General features: G+C 38.2%; 1 protein-coding gene and 2 pseudogenes across 3 annotated transcripts in view; all 3 read left to right on the top strand.

Annotated features, from left to right (window-relative positions):
- LOC146451158 (cleavage and polyadenylation specificity factor subunit 5-like) overlaps window positions 1-5799 on the top strand; it is a 12357-nt pseudogene extending 6558 nt beyond the window's left edge. Inside the window, exons 5-10 of the transcript XR_014860091.1 lie at window positions 472-585; window positions 2488-2551; window positions 3129-3221; window positions 4480-4555; window positions 4725-4839; window positions 5622-5799. The product of XR_014860091.1 is annotated as a cleavage and polyadenylation specificity factor subunit 5-like (transcript). The remainder of the gene's footprint in view (window positions 1-471; window positions 586-2487; window positions 2552-3128; window positions 3222-4479; window positions 4556-4724; window positions 4840-5621) is intronic.
- Window positions 5800-5931: 132 nt separating this feature from the next.
- LOC146451160 (arylsulfatase B pseudogene) lies at window positions 5932-13589 on the top strand (annotated as a pseudogene). Its single transcript, XR_014860090.1, has 2 exons — window positions 5932-10376; window positions 13115-13589. The product of XR_014860090.1 is annotated as an arylsulfatase B pseudogene (transcript).
- A 178-nt stretch (window positions 13590-13767) lies between these two features.
- LOC146451161 (uncharacterized) lies at window positions 13768-15447 on the top strand. The gene has a single exon (XM_085099525.1). It carries the CDS (start codon window positions 13943-13945, stop codon window positions 14942-14944), a length of 1002 nt encoding a protein of 333 aa, XP_084955651.1. The 5' UTR covers window positions 13768-13942; the 3' UTR covers window positions 14945-15447.
- The last annotated feature ends 1376 nt before the right edge of the window (window positions 15448-16823 follow it).

Genomic DNA, 16823 nt, shown 5'->3' on the forward strand with positions numbered 1-16823 from the left:
ATTCTATCAAAGGAATTTTGCACTACTCGCAAATAGCCTTTTTTAACGTTTATGAAATATCCGCTTGATAGAATTTTTTTAAAATCTTCGAGAACTTTCATTTTTAAATGCCGAAAGTTATCACATTAAAAAAATTGGGGGTTACTGGACAAACTTTCAAGTTATAATTGCCAGAAACTAAAATGTAGGTCTCAATGATGGTCAAGCATCGTTTCTATGGCAACCACTGATCACGAAAAAATAGTCATTTTGTGTCAACTACGTAATGTACAATGTTAACTTACAAAAAGTTTGGTATGACCTTGTCCTGAGTTTCTGTTGTTTTATTTTAAAGTTTACAGAGTAAAAAAGCTGAAAACAAGTACTAGCCAGCTTAAACTTCTTTGTTTTCTAAGAGGCCTCAGTAATCTCTGTGGCTGGTGCCTTATTTCATAGCAAGCTGTTTGACATCATTGGTATTTGTTTCTACAGAGAGGAATATGATAAATTTGGCATGAGGAAGACTGTCGTAGGAGTGCTGATTGTCCATGAACATGGATTGCCTCATGTGCTGCTTCTGCAGCTAGGGACAACATTTTTTAAATTGTGAGTTACTTTCACATAAGGGCTTCTATAACTAGAGTTTATTACACGGAATGCCCGCAGGGCAGGCCGTGTATAGGTTTCGATCGGGTATCTTTTTTTTTTCTTCGTCGTAGTCACAAATCGACAAATTAATTTATGCATTAAAATATGTCCTCCCCTAGTAGGGATGTATTGTTCTGATTGTCTTCAACAAAAGCAGGCCAATCAAAATCTATTATTCGGGCACATATAACGAGAGAGGGCATCCACTCATCCCTTCCTGTGTGACGTCAAATCATTTTTTGATTTATTCATTAAACCTTGATTAAATTCTACCCTCTCCCAGAAGGGATTTATTGTTCTGATTGTCTTGAACAAAAACAGCCCAATCAAAATCTATTATCGGCGCGTATATCACAAGGGAGGGGACCCACTTATCTCTACCTGTGTGACATCAAAGCAAGTCATCATTTCGAAAAGTTGTTTTTGTTCAATGGCGGCCACATGTATGAATTTAAGACTCTGATCTGCCGTTTTCAGAGAGAAAACAAACCTTTTTCAAGCAGTAAATCGAAATAATAACTTCTAGGTAGTACTCGACAGTTGAAACGGTGGAAATTGGGAGAGTTCACAGCGAAGAAACTCCGCTTTCAAAAACAGATCGAATAATCAATGCGAAGGATTAGAGCTATAGGAGGCCAGACCAGTTCAGCGGGGTCATGACGTTATTGCAGAGTTTTTTCTGGTATGATTCCTAGTAGTACATGTAACACAACGATATAAAGTATCACGCAATATATCTGAATAAAACCATTCAGACAATTATTTCAATTGCCAAGGGAGGATAGTTTTTAAATATCTGCAAAACATACAATGGGGAATAATTGGGGCTACATTATGTAATATCATTTTAGTGTCAAACACATGAGTTAAGTTATAAATCTGTATCAGTTCATTTTGTTAAAAACTGCTATTGTAGTACAAATTGTGACCGGGGTGGAAATGAAATATTTGCAACTTGAAGAAGTTGGACAACTTTATTGAAAAATTTTCTGTGAAAAAATGTTGAATGCATTAAATTGTTTGTTGTCCCTCGATTTATACTTTGGCATTCTAAATGACAGTCCTTTGTTCCTTATATATGCATGTGGACTTTCTTTAAAGGGAACCTCCACTCCGACAACAAATTGTCAGTAAATTGTTGGAAATAGTGTCTATATTCTAAATTTTATTTTGAAAAGTAGAAGTGACATTCAAGTGTGCTAAAAATTAGATATGATTGTCACCTATTTTTTATTTTAAATTTCCCTGGCGCCGCCATTTTGGATTTCATGGCATCATACGGTTGCCACTATTGTCAGTAAGCAGAAACAATTGAGTAACTGTGTTATGTCATGAAATCCAACATGGCGGCACCCAGGAAATTTAAAATGAAAAATAGGCGATAATCAAGTTCTGTTTTGTCTGACACAGAAATATTATTTCCATGTTTTTCAACGAAATTTGAAATTACAGTACCGCTCGAAACTATGAGACCATTTGCCGCGAATTTGCCTCGGTCGATTCGCGGTTTTGATCTGCGGTTTTCGTCCCACCGCGGTGAATTCGCGGCAATCACGTTCGGCAAAGACGAGGTTTTACCGCGTGCAAATGGTCCCATAGTTTCAAGCGGTACTGTAGATTGTATTTTCAACAATTTAACGTTAATTTCTTTCAAGAGTGCAGGTTTCCTTTAAGGAGCTAAGTTTATACCTACACACTTGTATGGTCTCAATATTTTTTTGGCCAAAAAGTTGTGATAGAAACAAGACTAAATGAACTGAAGGAACACAAAACTAAAACAATCCACGTGGATGCCGTTACGCATTCCTGGTGTGTTTATCTGCCTACTGTGTAATAATGATCAAAACGTCAATTTTGAAGGCCTGGTGGGGAACTAGTAGCTGGAGAAGATGAGATAGATGGACTTAAAAGATCCATGACTGAAGTAAGTTGCTTAAATACAGCTGAGTACAAAAATTCTGCATACAGGTTGTAGGTGTGCAACTTAGGTTTTTTTTACTGTTTTACCAATAGGATAGTAATTTTCCCTACTTAAAATTACTGGATCAAATAAATAGGTATCTCTGCAAGAAAAATTTCAAGGAGTGCACAAGGCCAAAAGCCAAGATGTTTGGCCCAATATGTGAAGTATTAGGTGCTGCTGCAAAAAAATTTAGCATTTTCTTGGGGGCTCCTGTTACGGAGCAGCCTTGTCATGTACTTGTTATAAATTCAACTCTGTACTTTACAATTTAAGGCTGAAGTTCACAGAAGAGCTGTTGAAACATGATGATGAAAATCAAAACTCTTGTCGTTTTTCTTAAACTTCAATCCTTTTTTTTTTCTTATACATGTTTCTTTTCTTTGTGTTATATTTCCCAATAAAGCTGACAAACAAACGTTCAAACATTTTCTTAATAGAATGAAGGCAACTTGGTATTTACTGTGCGCGTATCGTTAATATTTAATTATGCTTAGTTTCTTGATTTTACGCTGATAATGATGATAATTTTTCTGTTTAGATCCTGGACCGTCCAGAGCAGGGGGCCGAGGTGGACTGGGTTGTGGAAGACTGGTTAGGAAACTGGTGGAGACCAAACTTTGAGGCTCCTCAGGTATGACGGGAATGACGAAGGACTAACGCTCGAAACTCTGGAAACTTGTACGTCTAAAACTCTAGATTAGAAAAACATAAACGTTCGTTTTCACGATTTGGCGTAAGACTGTGGAATGAGATACCGCGCTGTATAAGAGATTTACCCAAAAAAGAATTCAAAGGTGAAATTTGCCGGCAAATTTCGATATTTTGGCAAATGAAAATGACTATCAATATTGAAACTCTTTGTATATTACAGAAAATTGGTCAAGCAAATTAGTTACAACTCCTTAATTTTTCAACTTTTCTATTTTCTTCGTGATTTCTTTACCTTCCCTCAATTCTGTTTGTATCGTTGTAAATGTCTTGATTATAATAAATATAATGATCAGAATGACTGGCGAAAATCTCCAATTGTGCCCCCTACTGCACTGGCGATTTGATTGACGCTGGATGCCAGCAAAGTACAGTGCAATATGTCCATGATCGGTGTAATTCGCTTCCAATTTTTTTTTGGCGATTAAATTTGCCACAATCGGCGTATAAAATCACCCAGTGTGCCGCCGGCCTCGGAGCAAGCGACAGGGAAAAATGAGAAGAGATAATGGTTCCTAATCACTATAATAATTGATGCTCATGTTATCATGTGAGAAAAACTGCAAAACCACCACGTAAATACGTAAATACATGTTTTCCAGCCACTCAGGTGCATCACTCATATTCAAACAAAAAAAAGACGCTGTATATTTTATAACTCGTTTAAAAGATTTTGAATTTACGAAAATGTTTTGACCGTTTTCAAAATGGTGGTTGTAAGTGTTAAAAGGTCTATCGCAACCAACAGTTTGCTGGTGGAAGCTGACTGATTGGAGAAAGGCAGTGTGACTTAGCTGAGGATGATCTGTCTCCTGCGCGGTCGTCACGCAACACTTTTCCTCACTAGTGGGGAGAAGTGAGCCCCGCTATGGGTGTTAGGAAGCTCTATGGAACCTCTAATTGCATTGAACCTGTTTATCACGACGCAGTATTGTTTTAAAGACTCGGGTCATTGTTTCCGTTGTTCATTTAATGTTTTCTCAGCCATTCTCGTGAAGCTTAATTTCCGAGAGCTTCGTGGCGGCCAACAGAAGCGGCTGCATATAGGGGACTTTACTCACGACTTCAATGTATCTCTGTGATCTATTCCTATGAGCTCCTATTCTTCCACAGTGATAACACAACTAGTAATGTTAAAAACCATTTCTCGGTTGTACTCATCTGTATTTTCTTATTTTCAGTATCCGTACATTCCCGCTCATATAACCAAGCCCAAAGAACAGAGAAAACTTTTCTTAGTTCAACTAGGAGAAAAAGGTACATTTATGTATTAACCAGCAAAGCGCTAGGTTGTATTCCTTTTAGCATTTGAGTTTTCTGCTTACGTGATAAACACTGTCGTCACTTCCGTTTTTTGTCTAACTCTGACAAGCTGAAATGTTAACCAAGTTAAACAAAGCTTCTCTTTATCTTTGTTTCACTTCAGCTAACTTTGCTGTCCCGCGTAATTACAAACTGGTTGCAGCCCCGTTATTTGAACTGTATGATAACTCGCCAGGCTATGGACCAATCATAGCCAGTCTTCCACAGTTGCTCAGTAGGTGAGTACTTGAATTTCTCTTCCCCTCTTTTCACCGCATGAACCCGATTTTCCTGTTCGTTATAACGGCAAGTAATTTCAGTTTGACTCTGTATGTACAGTTATTTTGCCCAGGGACGCACAACAGTTCATTTCGGTGGATGTCTGTTCGGAAGGCCTTAATCGCCTCGATTAAGTTTATTAAATTCGGATTTAGTTGAAAAAGAACATGTAAAGTTTTCTTAGGCAAAATATGAGCTCAAAAATTTTGTAACACTGACTGAAAAGCTAATTCCTCTCCTTTTCGAAGGGGCAAATATGTCGTTAAGAATGCGAAAATAGATCAGTTAGCATTTTCGTAAAGCCTACAACAGCTCGTAAATTTGGGGAATCAGATTCTGTTCCCTAAAACTTTCTGATAAGATTAAATTTAGAAATACAGTTGACTATAAAAATAAGCGAAAAAAAGAACGACGTTTCGGTGTCATCTTGGCACCATTATCAAGTAAAGAATGTAACAGAAAAGAAAACTTTCCGCAAGTTAAATTTTCGGTTAAAGCCTAGGCACAGATCAAACTGTATTTAGCTTACACAAATATACCACAAAACCATCTGAGAATACAGGAGACAACATTTTAAGTATCTGCTGAAATGATCTCTTTAGGTGCACCTGCATATTCGATATCCGGCATTTTTCTGTTTCCCTTACCATTTCCCGCTCTTATTTTTACACCCAGTTGGACTGAGCTGCATGGTGTTCTGTGTAAATACTTTGGCTTCAACCGTTTCATTATTATATTTCAGGTTTAGCTTCATATATTTATGAGAAAAGAGATACGGAAGAAGATGGGGTAAAAACAAATAATTCCTTGGCATATGTTTTCTTTTATTGTAACTTTTTGTATTTATTGCTGTTGCATGTGTTTTAGTTACTGTAGTTATAATTGCTTTTTTAATTAGAAATAAAAACTTTAAAAATCTTTGTACCCGTCTGTCTAGACTGTTGAATCATGATCCCGGTAACACTTTTTGCTTTAAGTCGCTGTTACACTAGGCAATTTTTGTTGCAACTTGCCTCGCAATATTGTTTTGACGCAAGTTACACGAATCTTTTCTAAGTGTAACATGCTCTGAAATGAACATGTCTCACAATTTTTTTATTGCCGCAATCGTTGCGAGAAGTAGAAGTCGGTTCTACTTCTCGCAACGGTAACTGCACCAAAAACGTTCCGAGACATGTTCATTTCATGGCATGTTACACTGGGCAACGATCCGTGCAACTTGTGTCGCAACCGCGCAACGAAATTGCGAGACAAGTTGCAATTTTATTGATCGAGTTCTTCCTGTGTATTTTGGAAAAATCGCTAAAAACAGCTGATTGCAGTTTATTATTCTTTCTCGGAGAAATCATTTCATATTTTCCTCCCGGTGCTCTAAGAGCGATTTCATGTTAAAGAAAGGATTCTCTGTCAAATATTGGAGCAGTTTTGGCCAACAAGCAAAATCTCAGTCACAATACACCTTTAACAACTGTACTCCAACCGCTGTACTTTATCCGCTGAAAACGACTTATGCGCTCTTTAAACAACTGAAGCCAGGCCCCAGTTGTTTAAAGGGCGGATAATTTTATCCACTGGATAGTTCGCTACCCGGCAGACAAAATGTGTGCAAGATTTTCTTGATAGTCCTATAATTTATGAATACAGTAGAAGCATATGTCAAATTTAAGAATGGGATCAGTGTGTGGAAAACTTGCCAAAAGCATTGGTTGGAGTACCTTTGCTCCGCTGGATAGCGACTTATCCAGTGGATAAAGTTATCCGCTCTTTGAACAACTGGGGCCAGATGTATAACTACCACTTTGAGGCTTTTAAGTTTTAATCTTAAACGCTTTGCTCTCTTTTCACTTCTAACGTATAAAGTAAAAACACGAAAAGAAAGAAACTGATTCAATCTGGACATGGGTACTAAATAAAAGACGTCTATTGCTTTGGTCAACAAGATATATATACCCCTATTCGGCAGAGATACTTTGTATCCGACAGAATTAAACTGTCAGCTAAATATTTCGCATTGTCACGATAACTGTGAAGGAGTTGCAGCTAAACATTTTTAAATATAGCCACTCATTAACGACTAACATTTAGAATTAAGACAGGAGCAATTTGACAAATTCGAAGCAGTAAGGTCGGTCTACTTAAGAAAATGAGTATTGGTCACTTTTTGTCCCCGCTTCATGACACGCGAATTCAAACAAACTGAATTTCATGCAGCTTGTAGCAACGACAAAATTTTGTCCCTGCAACGTAGCTTTTTCATAAAAACGGGAACGTCACGCAGAGGAACTGTCCCCGCAACATGGCCCTGCTAAACGGATCGACCTTAAAAAAGAAGGCCTCGTTGCCAGACCCGTGGCCTGGGGTCGAGACGTCAAGAGGGCCAGACGGTCGGCCGCGGGATGAAATAGCTCGACAGGTGACGTCACATACGATTACGTGCCCACGTCGACTGAGAACGAGGCTGAAGAAAAGGTATTTTCGATGACATGTACACCTTGTAAAACCTGCAGCATTGTCACAATGTGACAACGCAATACCTGCAGTAATACAAATATCCGACAGGTTTAAAAATTCTCTTTCATGTTCACGATCAATGGAATTGAATGTTTTTAGGTGATAAAGTTAGGCCCTTAATTTCTAACAACACCTCTGGCATGAGAGAGTAATTCATGATGACTAAGAGCAATTCATTGCTTTTGGGATTTCAAATCGGGATCATATCTCTGTTCGCGATATTCTTCGGTGATAGCCGGGTAGGAATTAGCGGCCGGAGTAAAAAGCCACACATAGTCTTTATCTTAGCAGATGACTTGGGATTTAACGACATCGGCTATCATAACTCAAAAATCAAAACGGAAGTCTTGGATGAGTTGGCGCACACCGGGGTGAGATTGCAAAATTATTACGTTCAACCCATCTGCACCCCAACAAGGGCGCAGTTGTTAACAGGACGATACAATATCCACACTGGTTTACAACATAGCATCATTTGGCCCTCGCAGGCTAACGCGTTACCGAAAAACGAAACCACAATAGCGGAAAAATTGAAAGAAAATGGCTATAGAACGCATATTGTTGGAAAATGGCATTTGGGCTTTTATAAAAAAGAGTTTATTCCTACACGAAGAGGTTTTGATTCTTTTTACGGCTTCTTAACGGGTGGGCAGGATTATTATTCACATGTGAACAGACTCGGTTATCACAAACCGGGTTTCAATTTTCTAGACGGTTACGATTTTTGGCGAGACGAAAAAGTACAGCGAGATGTGGTCGGTCAATACACCACGTTTCTTTTCGCTGAAGAAGCTGAGAGGATCATCAAAGAGCACGACTCAAAAATCCCGCTCTTCCTTTATTTATCTTTCCAAGCGCCGCACATGCCGTTGCAGGTTCCAAAACGATTTTTGAAAGGGTACAATGACATAAAAGATCGCAAACGTCGTGTTTATGCAGCCATGGTTTCGTGTTTGGATGAAGCGGTTGGAAATGTAACCCGTGCGTTAAAAGAGCGTGGTTTGTGGGAAAACACTGTGCTGATCTTTAGCAGCGATAACGGAGGGCAGATCACTGGAGGCGGCAATAACTGGCCCTTGCGAGGTTGGAAAAATTCCCTGTGGGAAGGCGGTGTAAGAACTGTGGGATTTGTGAACAGTCAACTCATTCAAAAACCACAGAGAATTCACCACGGGCTCATGCATGTGTCGGACTGGTTTCCAACCCTCGTGCATTTGGCCGAAGCATCAGTGGAAGGGCTTCCATTGGACGGAGTTAATCAGTGGAAGAGCATCAGTGAAGGTACATCATCTTCGAGGAAGGAACTCCTGCATAACATTGACTGTTATGGCGTGCCCTGGGGAATCCCGGATCGATACTTAAGCTGCCGCCAGGCCGCTCTCAGAAGAGGGAATTGGAAGCTACTGCTCGGTTGCCCAGGCAACGGCTCATGGATTCCAGCGGCGGAAATGGATGTCCCAGCCCAGGTCTCCTCCAAATGTCACAAAAACAAAACGATATTCCTCTTTAATGTTGCAAATGATCCGGAAGAACGAGAAGAGATTTCTGAACAGCACCCGGAAGTGGTACGGGATTTATTGAACAGGATACGAATGTACGATACGACAGCAGTGCCCCCTCGGTTTCCAAACCCTGATCCTAAGTCTAATCCGAGCAAGCATGGCGGAGTTTGGAAACCATGGATGGATTAAGGGGGGGGTTTACCTAAACGCCATTTTTTCGCCACTTGACATAGCTTTAATGGAAATATCTCGTTCACGTTTCAAGCAATCCAAAAACTCCACACTCATCCCGTGAATCTGTGTTGTGGGGTAATTGTGAATTTTTGGGTGATTTTTGGGTATACTGGGAGGAGATAGTTTTTCCAGAAGGATTGGTAAAATTAAGAGAAATAAGAAATATTGAAGATTTAGTAAAGTTTGAAAATTAGAATTTGTAGTCAATAATTAATAGACGGACACCACGTTAGTCCACTGGCAAGCTGATGTGCTCTTGCATGGATATCAACTGTCTGTTGGTGTTCCAAAAATCATTTGTGACCCTCTTTGGGAAAACCGGGCTTAACGAAAATAGCGTTTTAATGCATTTTCAATGAATTTTAAATGCGTTGATAATGGTTCTGAACGCATTTGCAATGTTATTCCGTCCATTGTAAAAACGTTGGCAATGTTAAACAAATGTTTAAGAATGGATGAAAAATGTTTCTCAACGCGTTGGCAACTTTTTCTACCGTTTGATCCAAATGCTGTACAAAACGTTGAAAACAAAGGACAACGTTTCGCCCCGTTGTAACTAAGCTAAACACATTGTCAACACAACCAATAGCGCTTTGTTCACAAGTAACAAATTCAATTGAACATCAAAATTCTGCATCTGAGGAAACATGATTTTGTTTAATTAATAAAGAGCAATTTGCTGCAACTTACATTAAAACTTTTGCGAAACAACAGCCGATACCCGCAAGAAATAGACACGCAGAAAAAGGAAAATATTTGTTACGGCGTGATTTGTTTGACGGTTTGCCCGCAATCTTGCCACTGATTAGTTCAATAATTTTTCTGTCATAACCATTGATAAGCACTCCCTTGAGTAGCAAGTGAGGGCATCATCAAAAATACTTAAAAATTAATACTAAATAGGAGTGAAATTTCCTGAAACGCAATCTTTTACCAAGAGCGAGGCAAGGCTACGTTGATAAATCTTCGTCGAATGCGTGGTGTGCGTGACTTGAAGTTTACTTGGGATCCCCTTGAGATTTAATGATTTAAGAACGATCAAAATTGCCATACCATAGGTTGCATCTAATCGTGAACAGCTTGAGGCATTTCAAAGACTTTTTGCAGCTTACTCGCTGTTTTCAAAGCCAATGAAATCGAACAGTTTACTGAAAATTTATTTGTTTTCCCTGGTGATTTTATACAAACATAACGAAGCACTGACGGTGACTGGGCAGACAAGGTCGTGCCAGTCATGTTATGGCCCCGACGTAACTAATCGAACAGTTCGGTAATCGAACTTAATCGAACCCAATCGGACTTAATCGAACGATTGGGTTCGACTAGTTCGGAAATCGAACACAATCGAACCAAAAAATTTGTGTGAGAGTTCGATTGAGTTCGATTTCCGAACCAAATCGAACCCAATCGAACCTAATCCTGAACGATATAAAAATCACTAAAAATATGCCAGTTTAGCGGCGGGACCGTTTTAGCATACATAACTAAGTAAAAATTTTAAAAAGCAGTAATTGATAATCACTTTATTGAAATAACCTTTGGGAATAAAAAACACAGTGAGTTTATTGTAAAATCGAAAATGATATAAGTTCAACGGACTATTTTTTTTTTCACACGCTTTATTTAAATACGCAAATACACTTAGGTTGCTTACACTTATATAAATTACTTACACTTATAAAGTATTTGAATTTTACAAAGTACTTTTCTGTTAAGTTAAAAGAGAAAAAAAAAGACAACTAAGTAATCGAGAAAAAGAAAAGAAGAGAAGAAAAAAATTATCAAGATAACAAAAAGAAGTTAAGGTGATTCCGCTGAAAAAGAAGGAGTATTCAAAATTGTCTAAGACTTGGTCCAGTTCATGACTATGTTATAAGCATGACAAAATTGCAATAAAAAATGGGGGTCACCGTGCTCGCTTTTGTGCAACCTGGATGGCTATTATAGTAAATAGATGACCCACGAGGTTTATATTGGGAACGCTAGTAATCAGAAATAGGAAACTATCATTTCTAGAAAAATTAATTTCTTGCATTAAAATATCGAAGCAGTTCAACAAAATTTACTTTAATCTTACACGACAAACTATTTTCATTGAGCTGGAATTACGATTATGAAAGAAATTAGAGATTTTGCTGCGTGTGCACGTAAGCAGCACTACCTAAATACGTGCTTTTTAAAGCATTCAAATAAAAATATCTCAAAGTAGAGTATTAAACTTTTCTTTAAATCGCGATATATAGTGGTCAACCGTATCACATTTAAATTGATGCATTAAAAAATGGGGTCACCGTGCTCGTTTAGAAGAAAATGACCATTTATTTTCCTGCCGAGCTTAACCTCAAGGAAATCCCGTAATGTTGTGCGCGCGCGCGCTCGTGCGCGCGCTAAATGACGCGAAAAATTATGCGCAGCAAGGATGCGCAATGCAATTCGATGGAATCACCTTAAACAAAAAACTACAAAATCGAGCCTATGCATTACCTTACAGTATGAGAGTTAAGAAAAAAAATGCATCACATCATTCATTTCGATTTAGAGCAGAAATTCCATTTAAGCACATTTTTCTAATTTCCATTGAATAGTAAGTTTGTTTACAAGTTCATCTAAAGACAATTCTTTGTGAAGGTGTTTAGAGGAGTAGATATATTGTTTGACCAAGATGATGAGTAAATCTAGCCTGCGTCTTTCGGGGTCCGAGAGCACATCAGTTACATGATGTATATCATGAAAGACAATTTTTTCATTCGAGTGTTATTGTAGTACCTTCGCACTGGTTGAACCATGATATAATTTGTGAGTAAAGTTTTACAGACTCCCTGCAATCAATAAAGGTGTGTTCTATTGAATCAGCACTAGAGCAATATATACATTTATCGTTATCCGCTAAATGAAATAGTTTGAGTTCTCTCCTCGTTACAGTTATTCTATGCAGAAAAAGAAAACAAAATTGACGGAGTTTGTTATCCTTAGTAAAGCGGTATATATCGTGAAACTTATTTGACCAATCAACAAATTTTTCTGGGAATTTATCCTGCCACTTTTTAACTCCACTTGGAACAATGGAGCCGTGATTATTGAACAACTGGTAATAATTTTTACAGCGCGCTTCAGCAAGATCAAAAAAAGTTTTATTTAACGGAACGGATGCGGCAGTCGGAGAGAGATCAGCTACAGGTATAAACGTTTGTCTGGTTTGTGCTGCTTTCCTTTTCAACTCGGATGGAACGGCTGAAATTAGTTGCAAGTAGTGCAAAAAATTTGTGATAATGTTAAATTTGTTGCTAAACTCTTCATATGATAAAAACTTGCCATTTGTATTTAGCACATCCTTTACTGATACAACTCCGCTCAACGGACTATAAGACAATGCAAGTTGCGAAGAACGCGGTCTTCAACACAACATCCACAAGATAACGTGAGATAAACGAAACTGCCATAATTGCAAGTAAAGCAATTAAAAGCAACAATAGAGTTGTTAACCGTGTAACGATTTCTAAAAAAAACTCTGCTATCTCAGCACATAGGAGGTTGCTTAACAGCTTAAGACTTACACATTATTTCCAGATCCACGTGGCCGATACAAGCTTTACGTGGCAGTGTTGAATGTTGAATGACACTGTCCGGTGCATGGATTCGTTAAAATGGAAAATAAATCAAGTTTTGTTGCTGGAGTCATCCCCAAAACAGTGTGTGTTCTCATACTCCGGACATCATTTTCTACAAACAATCGGACCCGGGAATCCAACCAGAAAAATATATATTCACTGATTCAAAATCAAACCTAATCCGCGAACTCAATGGAACCCATCGAACTCAATCGAACCTTACCGAACTAATCGAACCCATTCGATCGTTCGATTTGGTTCGATTAGCCCAATTTTTTTGTGAGGGTTCGATTGTGTTCGATTATCGAACTCAATCGTGATTGGGTTCGATTGGGTTCGATTAAGTTCGATTAATCGAACGTTCGATTTGGTTCGATTAGTTACGTCGGGTATGGCTCGTTTTGCGCCTTTTATCTTTATGGTGTTTTATTGCAATGGTTAGCGAACTGACCGTTTTGATAAATTGACTGCAAAAGGGTTTAATCTGCACTAGTGTAAAAGCGATTTTAGGAGGGCCGCAGAACAAAATTTATTCAGTATCGAATTCGTGATCGCGCGTGCGAGATGATGACATTGTTTTGTTATCCAAGTGCCATTCATATCATGTTTTTTTTTAAACGAGTCAATGAACTGCAAACTGTGATAAGTTGTGAAAACCTGCACTGCACAGTAAATGTATAGACACGTACACAATATCTCTTATCAAAACGATAAACAATAAAGCGTAACACCTACAATAACATCAAAGGTTTTTCACAAAGAAACATTTGATTTGAATGCAGTGAAATTTGAGACTCGATCGATTGTTCAAATCGAATGTCATTTGAAACATGCATGTAGCAGACAGTCTTTTTGCCGCCACAATTTCGTTCAACACCGTATATATTTCATTATTATTATTATTATTGTTATTATTATTATTATTATTATTATTATTATTATTATTATTATTATTATTATTATTATTATTATTATTATTATTATTGTAAATAGAAGAAGAAGAATAACAAGTGAAGAATTACAACTGAAGGCCAGCGCCACTTAGGGGCCGTCATCGGATCTCAAGAGTTCAAAGATCAATATTGTCGGGAAAAGGTGCTTGGATGGAAAGGAGAACTCGAAGCCCTATCTGAGATAGCAAGGAGCCAGCCTCATGCAGCCTACACTGTGTTTTCACGAAGGGTTACAAATCCAAGTTTACCGATTTCATGCGCACAATAGAGTCGTTTGAAGATTACGTTGACCCTATTCAAGAGGCGATTGACGACTTACTCCTCCCAACACTATTCGGTCAAACGGAGACCCTCCCTAGCAATCTGCGTCAGCTTGTTACTTTGACACCCGCTCAAGGAGGGCTTGGCGTACCTGACTTACAGTTTGAAGCTCCACAGCAGTTTGCTGCTTCTACGACAATAACAGCATCGCACGTAGATTCCATCACCAAACAGGGCACTTTCATGGTGGCAGGCGAGAGGTCCACGGAGGAGTTAAAAAGACAACATCAAGCTTTAAAAATTGCGTCGGTGAAATCGAGTATGGAAAGTATTGATTCCACTCTACCCTCGGATCTGCTGCGGTCAGTTAACCAATCGAGAGACAAGGGTGCGAGCTCGTGGCTTACCGCAGTACCCCTTGTTGATCAAGGCTTAGTGCTGAATAAACAAGAATTCAGAGACTCTCTGCGTTTAAGGTATAATTCTCCCCTGTCTGATTTACCGAGCAAGTGTGTTTGTGGGGAGAAGTATACCGTTTGCCATGCCCTGTCATGCAAAAAGGGAGGAATCGTGGCGCAGAGACACGATGGCGTCCGCAACCTACTTACCTCTTTTCTTGGTAAGGTTTGCACCAACGTTGGAGTCGAACCACAAGTACAACCTCTCGACAATGAGCAATTCAACCTCAGAAGCGCGGTGACAGGTCCGGAGGCAAGACTGGACATGAAGGCAGGGGGCTTTTGGTCTCGAGGAGTTACAGCATTTTTCGATGTCAAAGTAACGCATGTTAACTCCAAGTGTAACCAGGGAAAAGCAACATCGACAATCTTTAAAGAGCAGGAAAAGGAGAAAAAGCGGAAGAACCAACAGAGAGTGCTGGACGTTGAAATGGGATCTTTCACTCCCCTAGTTTTTGGAACCAACGGTGGGATGGGAGCCGACTGCAATTGCTTTCTCAAACGCCTAGCCGAGAAGCTCTCAGAAAAGAATGAGTAACCTTATCACATTACTATCACTTGGATTAGAACATTGCTTTCCTTTGAGATTCTAAGGTCGGTACACACATGCGTAAGAGGCTTCAGGACACCTTTCCACAGAATTCCACAAGGGGATTTCATCGATGACTGTCGCCTAAACGCCGGCCAAGCGTGTGTCCGTTGATTTTCTGTGAATTGTTTTTTTTTTTTTCGGAATCGGAACTTTTAACTTGTAAATAGCTTGAAATATCTTGATTAAGATGTTGTTTTTTATTATTTTTATTATTATTATTATGACATTTGTATTTTCTTTTGAAAAGTTTGTGCTTCGAAAATTAGTCTCGAAATCGGAATGAATTGTAAATAGGTTTTAATAGTTCTTTTCTCAACTTTTAACTTGTAAATAACAATTTCAGCTGCTTGGTATATGTTAATAAAGATTATTTTTATTATTATAGAAGAAGAATTGTAGAAGAATTGCAAATACGTTTTAATAGCTCTTTCCTCTACTTTTAACCTGTAAATAACATTTTACTTGGAATATTTTAATAAAGAGATTATTATTATTATTATTATTATTATTATTATTATTATTATTATTATTATTATTATTATTATTATTATTATTGTTATTATTACTTTGATCTGTTCGGATGCTTTGGCTGGAATTTTAAGATTGCAGAAAGGTGTAAGATAATGAGTTTGAAAAAATCGAAAATAAAATGTAGACCAAGGATAGACGAGCATAAACGAGTTACTCATAAAGAACAAAACAAAACAAACAGTTCCAAGAATTTTATTAATAAAAATAATAGAACAGGCATATATCTTGACACTTAATAATTTGCCCTACTAACCTCATTTTAGAGTAAAAATTCTATTAAATTTTGCTCACGCTAACGAGGCTAGTAAGACTTTGATGAAAATTAAACTATTATTTATTGGCCGCCATTTATGAATAAGATCTATAAAAGAAGCATCTTTTCACCATTTATTTCATTCAGTCTCTAAGCGTAGGATACGAGCTGATAACTTAATAGTAACAAGCCAATCACGGTGCAAGCTTATCAATATCCAGGGGTTGTCTATATAGTAATCAATTTTCTTTTTCCTTTTATTTGTTTCGACTAAACATGACATCACAGACAACACAAAGAAAACATACCAAGTTACAAAGAAGCAGGGTAACCGCAAATAATTACTGATCCCCAAGAAATTCTATTGTTCTCTCTCTGCATTAAATCAACGATTGTAGTCTTTAAGATGACAAAACAGGCTGTCTGAGGAAAACGGAGGCGGTCCGTTTTTGTCAGCAGGGAAATTATTAGGGGTAATATTAATAATTAAACGCGCTAAATAAGCATGCTGCAATATTTAAAATATTGCAGTGTGTAGGTTACAATTGTTAAAAATGTTGCAGCCCGTTTTAGGAAATTTAATGTCTAAAGTGCACAAAAACTGATAGCTTATAACATTGTCAACAGTACCGTTTGCGTTTAACTCTCGTTCATTGCGACTTAATTTTTGTTTCGAAGTGCCACTTCCCGCATTCTAAAGCTGTAATTGGCGTTCTTAATCTTTGCTCCATGAAATTCTATTGTTGTATGGCTCTGACGGATCTTCGATTTTAGTCGCCCGTATGTGCAAGTTTAGTCGCAGGTATGTGTGATGACTGTGATGGTCACTGCTATTGCTCCCTGTTTGTGATGAATATATCGTCGATTTCAATGGTGCCGAGGGTTGTTATTGTAGCTCGGTGTTATAGTTGTTCAAAAAAATCCTAACGATGGAATTAATTCGTGCAAGGCGTGTAACACTTCAAAATTGCATACCACGTTTATAAGCCAGAGAACTCAGTCATTTTACTCAGTGGCAACGTGGGTTTAGAAGGACGATGG

The sequence above is a fragment of the Pavona decussata genome, unplaced genomic scaffold (assembly GCF_977016875.1).
Source record: "Pavona decussata unplaced genomic scaffold, jaPavDecu1.1 SCAFFOLD_396, whole genome shotgun sequence".
In the NCBI taxonomy this organism is placed as follows: domain Eukaryota; kingdom Metazoa; phylum Cnidaria; class Anthozoa; order Scleractinia; family Agariciidae; genus Pavona; species Pavona decussata.